This window comes from Diadema antillarum, unplaced genomic scaffold (genome assembly GCF_040938485.1).
Source record: "Diadema antillarum isolate AM-2024a unplaced genomic scaffold, OU_Dant_1.0 seq00000217_RagTag, whole genome shotgun sequence".
Lineage (NCBI taxonomy): Eukaryota > Metazoa > Echinodermata > Echinoidea > Diadematoida > Diadematidae > Diadema > Diadema antillarum.
Genome location: NW_027271272.1, coordinates 810,001 through 822,500, shown reverse-complemented (window position 1 = coordinate 822,500; position 12,500 = coordinate 810,001). Strand labels below are relative to the sequence as shown.

The window sequence follows — 12,500 nt, the reverse complement described above, 5'->3', positions numbered from 1 at the left end:
GTACATTTATTTTGGTTCACGATAAAAAGTAATGACACTTTAATAGGCCTACAATTACTTGTCTTGAGTGGCTGTATTGGCAAACGCACCACCACCACCACCACCACCAAAAAAAAAAAAAAAAATAGATTCGTTGAATCAAATATAATTGTGTGATACTCATTTTTTCCTTTGTCCTAATTTCCCTTCGTATGTTTTCATTGGTTTGTCGGAAATCACTGATTGCGTAAAAGAGGGTACTTTGATGATAATTATACAGTCAGATGTACATGTTCCCGGAGTCATGATACCCGTATATCTGTGAATATGATATGTCTAAGATCCTCACCGAACAGTGTTCTAATCTCTCTCCCCATTCTCTCCTGCCCCTCCCCCTCTTTTTTTTTTCTACTCATTTCACAGTCCATTACAAAGAGGCGGCCATCAGAAGACACGGAGCTCATCGATACCGCTTCGATATAGGGAGAATCCCGCCAGGGGAGACCGTTACGTCAGCGGAGCTGCGCGTCTTTCGCGACGCGCGCGGCCAAGATAGCGCGCTGTACAGAATCGACGTACTGCTTTTGAGGGAGAGATCATTAGACGCGTAAGCAAAAGAGTCGTCATTTTCTTTTGTCAATAATATCCTCTCGAACATACTTAAGACGCCACTGGCCGGTAGCGCTGGAATACATTGAAGAAAGTTCCGGACCCTTTAAAGTCGTGTGTCCCTAGTGCAAACGTCACAAAATTTTGAATGTCTGAGGAAGAAAGTCTCCCGACATCGTGGTCTGAATAACCTAACTCTGCAATATATAGGCTTATGAAAGGAATCAGATTTTCAGGATTACAAAAGGGACACACGAATTTTAACCCATTCCCTACGGGAACCTGGCGGCCTGTGTATTAAATCTATGGGGATTTTAGAATTCGGCATTGGACGGGTTAATACACATGAGGTCTTGGGTTCGAATCCTACCTAGGGCGTACAGATGTTTTTATACATCATCCATTAACGAAAGTTCGTCTCGAAATGATGGTAATATTAAAATTACGACTCACATAACCTACACACAACTTACTTCTAAGTTCCCATTCCATTCTATATTGCCACAATCCGTGCAGAATTGATTACTTAGCAGACATTGACATTACAAGTGTTTACTTTCTTACGTTAGAATTTCTTATCTTTTCTTTATTTGTGGGGTGTTTTCTCCGGAAGTGAGAGGTTACCAGTCTACCTGGACGGTACCATTGTCGGTGAGGGGGATCACGGTTGGTTGGTTTTCGACATGACGTTAGCAACCGACACCTGGCGCACTTACCCCGGAGCAAATGTAGGCATCCAGCTCAGGGTCGAGAGCCTTCAAGGTGAGCGGAGGATTCAGCTAGTCGCATGACTCCAGTCGTTCAATTGATAATTGGCAAGCTCGCCCAAGTCTTGCCGAACACACATAGCCATTACAATTCTAGAAATTTAAATATACATGGTAAAACCAAATAAGAATAAACAGCTGAATATTTGGAAGGGTCGGGAGGAGAGAATAAATCCATGGACATACGTAACCATCCGATTTTTTTTTGTTATAATTTTTCTTTTTGGTTATTTTGCTTATGGTCAAATTGACGTGTAGGCCTATAAACATTTGATACTTTTTTGTTTTCTATAATGACTTAAAGAACATTTTTTTTTAATTCACCTGTTACGTACATTTCAATATATTAACTCCAATTTGAATGAAATAGACGCTGTGATGTCGTTCAAACGACTTGATAATAATCATGATGTTCATTATGAATACAGAAATAATTGTAATATAGGATTCTATATCACGGCATTTGATGACTCATCTTTAAAGTATTTGGATGCATGTTTGTCCTCCTCTCACCTGTCATCGTCGTCCAGGTCGTAATATCGACCCCACAGAGGCCGGCGTGGTCGGCGTCGGAAACGACGAGGGCAAGGAGCCGTTCATGGTCGTCTTCTTTCGGCGCGACGAGGAGATCGCCTCTATCTCCTCCACCACACGGGCCAGCCGACAGCGGCGGTCGTCGACCAACCGGCGGAAGGCGAGGAAGAAGCCGAGACGTCAGGACGATGAGAACGATGTCGGTTCGACGAAAGGTGAGTAGGTTGAATGTCCTCCGGGCCTATAAAAACAGTACTGAAAATAATAATGTCAAACTACCAAAGGAAACGGAAATGATAATAGACTGCAGTTTGGCTTTTTATTTTTTATATTGTCGAAAAAAAGAAACGATAATGTTTGCGGATGGTAGGACAAATTAGAGAGCTCTTTTAAGAGTAACGATTTAAGAAAGGCAGTACCCACAGAGAACATTTTAAAAACCAATATCAAAGTATTCCGTTGCTTGTATTTATCTCTTTCTCGTTGATAATTAATTTGTATAGAAAATATTCGATAAAGTCTCATGATATTGTTTGACTCTTCGCTTAGTCAATAATGTAGAATGCACTGAATATTTTCTCTAAAAAATGCAAGGCAGTTTCATGCACTTCCGTTGGACATGAAATATCATTTCGTTGTAGATATAAGAAATGAAACAAAGCAACATGCTTACATTGACATGTAAGATCAAATAACAAAAGGTAAAACACCATGAGAGACACGGTGATCTGAAATAAGATATAGTTCCCCCCTCCCCCCCCCCAAAAAAAAAAAGAAAGAAGAAGAGATGATGTATAAATAGAATTCCTACTAAGTAGCCCAGTAAACTTTCGTAACTGCACCGTAATATCGGAGAGTGCAAGTGGTGGTTTTCTTTGTCTCCTTCATCTTATTTTCCGACAGAGCGGTTGGGCATTCGTACTCTCAAAAGTCATTAAAATAGATTTAAAAAATGATAAATATTGTAGTCAAAACCAACTGCAATACAGTAGACGAAATGATACATTTAAAATTTGAAAATCGCTCATCAATCACTTTGGAATAGAACTTACCTCGATCCTTGTATTACTCCATGTAAATTGATATACTCACATTGGAGTTTTCAAATCCACTGAAATGTTTTGTCAGGAATATGTCTTTCTCCCTACATAACTGGACATATTGAATAAATGAATACATTACAAAATGCTGACGCAGATTTTGGTATGATTTTGGTGATCCTTTTTCACATTAATGTATCAAATATCATAAATCATAATAATGATCGTTTCCAGTCATTGCCTCTCGCTAGATGGCCTATAAATCATTCTGTTCTTTTCTAGACTTTCAGTCAGCGAACTCTATATATGTGAAGATATACTTATCTGGATAAACCCGATAGCACTTGAAACGATCACCAAATTTAAAGTCTGCCCAACCCATATGTCGATAACACTTATTTAATTGTTTCTTCTTTCACCAAACACTTTTTTCTTTTATCTTATTCTGTCAAGGTATCTTATCTTTCAATCCAAGTATGATGATAATAAAATATTTACCTACACATTGTGTTCATTGGTTTGCCCAATTACATGCATGCTTGATTATAACGTTTGCTTTCATGTAACCACTTTTCATTTGTTTCACCAAACATCGATGCTTTTTGTCTCTCGATTGATATTATGTAAATGTGGGTGAGGTCCCTTCTTCGATGCTTCCCTTAAAGCGTTGGCCTATTGTATGCTAGATAGGGGACTGAATTCTCTTAAAATGCATATCTATGGAAATCAATGCTTCACATCGGATCACGGGAGCACAAATCATGGGAATGGGTTAATATGAATCACGATATACGTCATAAACTGGCAAGATGCCTCATAACGTAGATATAAATATCATATTTTTTGTGGTCGGTCAAACATCCTGTATTGATAAGAAGAACACGATAGTTTTCAGCTGCGTAGTGTTTAAAAATGGTAAAATTTCTGTTTCAATGAATGCAGTTGACTAATACAAATCAATACTTTGCGTTATGATTTGGTGTGCCAAATTAATGGAAATAATTATAGGGCCTACAATTAAAGCTTGTGTGCTTGGTTCAAGTGCATACGGAAATGAAGTGGCCATCTTAAGACTTTCCAGAAAATCTGCCATTTTGAAGTCATTTAACAGACAAACATTTGAGACTAATTCCCATAACTTTACTTTTTTTTTATTTCAAAACACACACCTTTACATATTCCTTTTCAATCCCCGCGCTTTGTAGATTAGACACACCTATATTTTAGTTACAAATAGGACCTGATGACGAAGGAAGGATCCTTGGAATGATAATTCTTTCTGACACCAAATGAATGAAATGCCCGACCAATAAAATATTATGTAATCATTTTAAGTTTTAAAAACAAAGAACTGAAATTATAAACATTTCAACCGAAATATTCTGACGCTCTCTGGTCATGTGTTAGCTTTGACTGCATTATCACTGTTAATTTCATTTTCAACTCTTAACTGATTATTCTCCAACATAAGGATGAACTTCAGATTTTATTCTTTTTGTCAACGTCAGTAATGAGGTTTTTGGTATCGTATCTTGACGAGATGTTTACAACAAAGCTGTCGCAGATTTTAGTGACATGTGAACACATATTGTAATCATGAAAGATAAAAAGCGTAGAACGGGCAATAGAACGAAGGGAAAACAAACTTACCTTTTAGTTACCTTAATTTCTTATTTAAAAAAAAGATAATATTCGCTCTCCGGTTCTCCTCGGATACCATTGATTTGTCTAATCATCTCATTGTATATTCATATTTACCATTGCATGATTCCATTGTCTGAGATTGGCTCTACGCTTAATACCTCGGACGTAGTCCGAGTATCCTATTTGTGTTTCTCACAATTGACGTTTGAATTGTGTTTTTGTTTGCCTGTCCACTTTTTCACATCTCTTATTTTATTGCATACTCATTCCACTATTTTTTGTATTTCCTTCTTTTTTTGTTGTCCACCCTACCCATCCCCATTTGTTTCACACTCTCCTATACAGATTTAGCATCTCGAAATAGCGATTGGCAATGTAAACGAAATCATTTGTTCGTCAATTTTGAAGACCTATCTTGGCAGGTAATGACGTCATTCTATTATGATTGATTCTTGTTTTGGATGTCACCCCGGGTAGTGTGGGTATTTATGAGGTTATTTTTCAGTATCATAATTTTGGTGTTATTTATTTATTTATTTTTTTGTCTCACTACTTGGTAGTATTCGGTGAGTCTACAATCCCTGTGCGTTTTATTTTCTCGCAGATTTTAACACTCAGCTGAGAAACGGAAAGCGTCAATGTAAGCGAAAATCTCTGGTCGTGAATTTCGAAGATCTTGCCTGGCAGGTAACACACAATATGCGAGTCTTTAAAGACCCCCACCAAGCAGTGCATTATTCACTTTAAAATCCTACACTTAGCTTCATAACTAGCTCTAGAGACGCATCCCATGTAATGAACGTTGCCATGGTAACAATGTCTCGTCGGCTTGAAATCAACTCTGGATGTTTCGACATCGAGGAACCAATCCGTGTCAGCTCTGCGGTCGACATGGAGGAATTTATTACATGATATTTTGTATCATCATTTATTATAAGTTTACTGACACTGTTATTGTTCTCATCTTAATCGTTACTATGGTTACTGCAATTGTTACTTGAATGGTATCATTATCATTACTGATTTCATAATCGATTACTGATATATTCATAGAATCATTTTTTATTTTTGTCATGCTCTCATCGTCATCGTTGTAATCATAGTCATCGTCATCTTCGTCGTCATTCTTACGAAATACTAGCCTTTTGTCAAGGCCCTCTCGCTTTATGATGGCTATAGATAACGGGAAAGCGAAGCGAGCCTAGCCGAGGGCTACAGCGCTCGCGCTGTCCAGCTCAACTGTTGAGCTCACCATCATACAGCGAGAGGACCTTTGCAAAAGGCTAACGAAATACGTGAACTGAACGGCAATGTGTATACGACAATGGCCAAGGACCGCCTGAGTGTGTGTTGAAATGCCTATCGCAGGATTTAATATCAATAGGTCTATTTTCTCCTTGAAAGTCTAATGTTCGGTCTCCAGAATCAGCATTACAGAGACCTGTCTTGAATGGTACGACTTATTTTGATATCATTTTAATATTTGGCTGAAGGAGTAAAATTGGATCAACGAGGGGTTATTGCAGCACCAACAGATGATCCTAAATTTTAAGAAAGAAAGAAAAAAAAAGGAGGAAAAATGGAGAAAGACTTAGAGTGAGCAAGTAAGGAAGAAGAACGAACGAACCGAAAAAATCAAAGAAGGAAAGAAAAAACAAAGGAAATGGTTCGGTCATTCCTGTTAATTTCGAGATAAGTTTTGTTCACTATCGATTACCTCTTGTTGTGTCGGCCAACCAATGATTACCATGTTTTACAGATTGCTGCGGGCTGCTGAGCTGCAGTTGAGGCAAACTGTCGCAAGAGGGCGACAAACTCCTGAAGTGGTCATGCAATTGGGGAATATCACAATTAAAGAAAACCAAAACCCGAATACTAGTGTGTATTGAGTGAAAGCAGCAATATTAGTAACACTCGTTAGTGCAAGTTTGAGAAAAAAGCGGACAATCGATTTAAAAGTTAGGAATTTTTAAAGTTTCGGTGACGTCATCACGGGATAAGAAGACTACTTCAGACTACAACAATATAAAGAAAATGTATATTAAAACAAATCAGCGTATAATCACTTTTCTGGTATAATGGAGGAGAATTTGACTTACTTCTGTCAGAAAGCAGGAGGAATAATGTTACCCTTTACATGATTACGTCAGCAACAAATCGTTGGAATGTGTACTTTTCATTAGATATGAAATTTTGTGGAATACTCATTTTTTTTAATGTAGTTGTCCATGCATGACGTCATAAACTGTAGTAGTCTTCTTACCCAGCGATGACGGCACCGAAACGTTAAAATATATAACTTTTGAATCGATTTCCTTAAACTTTCCCTAATGTTTCCTACTAATAAATCATGCTGTTTTCACTCAATCCTTATTTATCTTTGGGTTTCGTTTTCCCCGTTGAAGACTAGCGAGTATACTCGGGCAGGTTTCTATAGAAAATGCGTGTTATAGCAAAATTAGTTCGTCCTCAGTGGGTTTACACAGTATACCTGTCTGGCTTCGTGCACACACACAGGAGAGTAGTGCATGCATCCTTCATGTTAATTTCATCTAGATTATTGATTCTCATTTTGCATGATATTTGACGAACGCTTCTCGCTTTTGTCTTAGAGGTATACCATCCATGCACGTGTATTGAAACACCATGACTAGCATATTTTGATATAGAGCGTATAATGCTAAGGAGTACAATCAAAAGAAGCAAAATTCAATCAACTTCAAAATGATACATAGTTCTACACTGAGTGCTGAAAAAAGAAATATGACGCATGATTTATAACACTGCTTGTAATGGTCTCTAATCGAAGTTGATCACAATGAAAATGATGACGATAACTTGGTTAATGATGCTAACAATAAAGAGAATGAGATGGATAATATAGATAATGCTCACAGCGATGATCATAAATTTCTATAATGCTGACGATAAAGATGAAGATGATGATGACGATGACAACGATGATGATGATGATGATGATGATGATGATATGATGATGATGATGATGATGATAACAAATACGAAGATGGAGTGATGACAATGATAGAGTAATAATGAAGATGATGATGATGTTGATGATAACAATGATGAAATGGTGACGATGTTAGCGACCATGAAAACAACGAGGGAGATGATAAGGACTTCAGCAAGTGTCAAAACAATTTTATTATTTGACGAGACTACACTTTGGGTCAAGCGAAGGCAGTCACAAGGAATGTGGCAGGATATTGTATTATGGCAGACATTTTGAGATAATTATGATGTGAAGAAGCACTAATAAAGACGATCGTTTAAAGAGGAAATATAGTCCAAATATAAGTTAGTCTGATAAAAAAAGAGTAAAATCTTAGAGTTCAACGGTGAAAATTTGACTGAAATCGGATGAAAAATAAAGAAGTTATGATATTTTGAAGTTTTGCTAATTTCTGCAAAACAGTTCTTGTACAGTGGATATGAATATGCAAATCAGTGAGCTAACCATGTCATACCCTCACAATTTTCCATTGATCGTGTACAAAAAAATGACGAAAATTCAATGTTTTTGTGATTGAAGTCTGAAACATGAGGTTATTCCTGGTTGAATGGCTTCAGAATAGTGATCAGTTAGATATACCAGGATTTGAGCCCCGGCCATAATTGTGTTTGAATGAAAAACTAGAAATTTCAAAATTTTATATACAAACTATACGGCAAGTTGTGAGGGAATGACATGCTCACTTTGCCATTTGCATACTCATATTGACTGTTCAAGAACTGTTTCCCCCCAAAAAGCGAAACTTCAAAATGTCATAATTTCCTTATTTTTCATCCGATTTCGATCAAAATTATACCGTTGAACTTGTAATGTTTTACTCTTTCTTATCAGACTGACTTGTATTTGGACTGGATTTCCTCTTTAATTCAAGACCTTCCATGCGCAGAACGAAAAGAGCTCTAAATACGTCATGATTATGGGGAGTTATTCCAGATCTATATTGTGCTCACAATTAGTGAGTCAGAGTAAATGGAAGTTTGTAGTGACGATGAAGGCTAATGTGGTAGCGCATGGCAACCCTAATGGCTGATGATGACTGTATTGTTGATTGCGGACAGTAGTCACGTGTTGGTCTTAAAGTATAAGACTCGATCTTGAAGTCGTACACCAGCAGTGCGAATCTATCTGAAAGACAGCGATGTACTCTTTGGCCCGAATTCACGAAGGTGGTACAAATGAAACCGTGATTTAAACCATGGACAAAAACCATGGAGCGCCATGTGTCGCACGGAATATTTCACTACGAAATTAGTCATTTCGTCGACAAAATGACCGTTTCGTTAACGAAATTATCATTTCGTGGACGAAATGTTCATTTAGTTACAAAATGTCATTTCGTTACAAAATAATAATTTCATCGACGAAATGACTGATTTCGTAACGAAATATTCCGTGCGACACTTGGCGCCCCATGGTTTTTGTCCATGGTTTAAACCATGGTTTCATTTGTACCACCTTCGTGGATTCGGGCCTTTGAGTGCTATACATTAATTTCGTGTCCTTAGGATTGTGTATGTAATTTGTGCACATTTGACTCAGTGACACAGGAAGGGTTAATAGGCACGACATGACAAAGATGGTTGTCAGCGACATTTGCCTATCCTTCTTCGAAAACAAATGTAGGAAACGTATATAAAGTATTTTGAAATATTCATGTATTCAGCTGCTCTATTTTCTCTGCTTTGGTATATTCTTATCTATAGTTAAGGTTATCATGATGATGATGGTGGTGATGATGATGATGGTTATGATGGTGATGATGATGCTGATGATAATGGTAATGATTGATATTGTCATGTTCTTGTTGGAAAGGCGAAGGAAGTTCATTGTAATCAAGGTGGGTAGAACTAATGTCTACCTGAAACAAGTACTAACGCATTGTTTGGGCCAAACGATATAAGATGTCTGGCTCGGGAACTGTATAGAACAGAAACAAACAAGTATAAAACAGACAGCGTGATTTCCAGTACACCATTGACTGGGAGGATGATTAATTCAAGAAGAAAAAAATTAAATCAAAGCTGACTGAGACGAGACTACGTCTTGCAGCCATAGCAATGGAGCGTTACCATAGTGATGCAGAGTGTGAGAGAGTGAGAATGGCTGATAATTATGAGGTGATTCAGGAAGCATGCTTTACAGATTCTCCATTTGCGGAAATGAAGCGATTAATCGAGAGAGAAAAGGGAAGAGATAGAGATAGAGAAAGAGAGATAGAGGGATAGAGATGGAGATAGAGATAGAGATAGAGGTAGAGAAAGAGATAGAAATAGAGGTAGAGAAAGAGATAGAGATAGAGGTAGAGGTAGAGATAGAGATAGAGATAGAGATAGAGATAGAGGTAGAGAAAGAGATAGAGATAGAGATAGAGGTAGAGGTAGAGAAAGAGAAAGAGAAAGAGAAAGAGAAAGAGAAAGAGAAAGAGATAGAGATAGAGATAGAGATAGAGATAGAGATAGAGATAGAGATAGAGATAGAGATAGAGATAGAGATAGAGATAGAGATAGAGATAGAGATAGAGATAGAGATAGAGATAGAGATAGAGATAGAGATGGAGATAGATGGACAGAGAGGATGGGGTGGGTGCTCAAGGCTCCCTTTTTATATCATTATAAAGCCTGCAACCCCTTAAAACACTCATTGCGTGACAGAAAAAGGAGAGAAAACAGAACGAAAGAGGAAAAGAATGCTGTATTTCGTTTGTCGTGTAGCTTGATTTGTTTAAGGATGTGATTCTTGATGTTCATGTGAGTCCCTTCATTGGAAAAAAAAATAGTTTAAAACAGAAATCACATCAATGAAATATTTGTTCATTCCTTTTGCCTTCCAGAGCTTGTGGAAAAAGTAATTACGAATTTTTTTTTCGGAATGATCGCACATTCTGGAAATAACTTCATATCTGTGATTTTCTAGATGATGATAGTGTCAGGTTCTTCCCTCATCAGTTCCTTCTGCGTCTGATAGAAAAAATTAGTATTTTCAATTTTGCCTTCGACTGGAAGAGAAGGACGGAAACTGTTCAGACTTTGCTTATGTCTGAACAGGTCTTGAGAGCAGATACAGTAATTAAAAAATCAGTAAAGACGCGTTTTCGCAATCCAGGAAAGAAGAGTTATATCCCAAGCAATATTTCTCACACGCTGAAAAACACCAGGAAAAGCGACAACAAAATCTGAGAAGGACCTTTTGTTCATCACGTTTCGTTTTTGCTCTTAGTTTTTGTTTCACCTTCAATGAAGATAGTCCACATTCGCGATACCTAATTTGTGTGACACCCACAAGGTCTTCATTGGGTATTGACTGGGTGATCTAGTTTCATAGTATAGTTGTTTACATCAATGGAGGCAATAGTAAAGAACGTATAAAAAAAGAACAGGGCACCAACATCCTATCTGCTTCTGTCAAATGCACTACAGACTACGGGAGCGAACGATCTTCTTGTTTGTCAACACGGTCAAAATGTACGAACTCTTTCCCTAATGGCGATGCTACGTGAATAGACCGGAAATTAAGCTGTCATTTTGTCTCCTGAGTGTCTAAATGTGGAGGCGACGCATGTTTCCTTTTTATCATCGTTTATTGACTCGTGGGGTAAATTATCTGATTCATATTCCTTCCCAACCCGAAATGTCAACATGAGATCAAAAGATAAAGACATTCATGTTCATGCATTTAATTGGGGGCGCTCTGTAAGAGCCCAATATTTTAATAAACACGCATTTCATATTATTCTCTCTCGCCCAAGAAGGTGACTGCACTTGGAAATGAACTGAATAACTTTTTTTTGGGGGGGGGGGTGTGGGGTGGGCTGGAGGGGACTCCTCGAAATATTCATAAAGCTGCATGCTCACGTTAGTTAATAATGCCTGAATGGGGTAGAACTCATTCACATTTACACTTTTTCTGATTTTAACGAGAGCAAAAGTGATGTTAGCTAGAACTTATTGAGAGGAGGAGCCACCAACCAATGGCAGATTTACAACTAAGTGAATTTTCAGCTACTCTGTGGATTGTGGAAATCCCTTGCATGTGTTTCATAACGGCTGATGAATGTCTATTTGAATGCATGAATAGATGCAGGAATGGACAGATGAATGACAATATGAAGTGACAAGCATGAGTGAACGAAGAATGATTGATTGATTGATTGATTGATTGATTGATTGATTGATTGATTGATTGATTGATTGATTGATTGATTGATCGATTGATCGATTGATTAATTGATCTATTGATTGTTTGGTTGATTGATTGATCGAAGTTATGTATCTTATGTTTGGATCAATGCATTGACGATGTGTGGATGGGCCAATTCATGGTTGAAGAGTCCAAATATATGAAGTGATTATCGATTTGTAATGTAGATACTGTATGAATGTTTATATCCGTTCCGAGTTCGAAATTCATACACAAAATTTAATGAAGGTGCTCTGCTATTGATTTGCTTCCAAAACAGGAATGGATCATTGCTCCGTCGGGTTACAAGGCGTTTTACTGCAAGGGCGAGTGCGCGTTCCCTCTCAATGGGCACGCGAACGCCACCAACCACGCCATCGTCCAGACGCTGGTCCACCATATGAACCCCAACGAAGTACCTCAGCCGTGCTGCGCCCCGACGAGCCTAAGTTCGATCACCGTACTCTTCTACGATGATAACTACAACGTCGTGCTCAAGAAGTACAAGAATATGGTCGTGCGCGCTTGCGGATGTCATTAGCGCGCCCCGCTCTCTAGTCTTTTGATGTGCAGTGCTAACGGGCAGACTACATGACGATCGCGTGTGAACACGACCCCCTAAAAATGAACTTTGAAGAAGCCATTCGCCGATCGCAGTATCACTTTATCTTGGGTTCGGAAAAAGAATTGTTTTCTGTTATCATTATTATTATTTTT

At 38.0% G+C, this 12,500-nt stretch overlaps 1 protein-coding gene across 1 annotated transcript in view; it reads left to right on the top strand.

Annotated features, from left to right (window-relative positions):
* LOC139729076 (protein DVR-1 homolog) overlaps positions 1 to 12,324 on the top strand; it is a 64,059-nt gene extending 51,735 nt beyond the window's left edge. Inside the window, exons 2-6 of the mRNA XM_071639999.1 lie at positions 403 to 586; positions 1,202 to 1,350; positions 1,886 to 2,104; positions 4,919 to 4,995; positions 12,064 to 12,324. Of these exons, the coding sequence (XP_071496100.1) occupies positions 403 to 586; positions 1,202 to 1,350; positions 1,886 to 2,104; positions 4,919 to 4,995; positions 12,064 to 12,324 (890 nt within the window). The remainder of the gene's footprint in view (positions 1 to 402; positions 587 to 1,201; positions 1,351 to 1,885; positions 2,105 to 4,918; positions 4,996 to 12,063) is intronic.
* Positions 12,325 to 12,500: the final 176 nt, after the last annotated feature.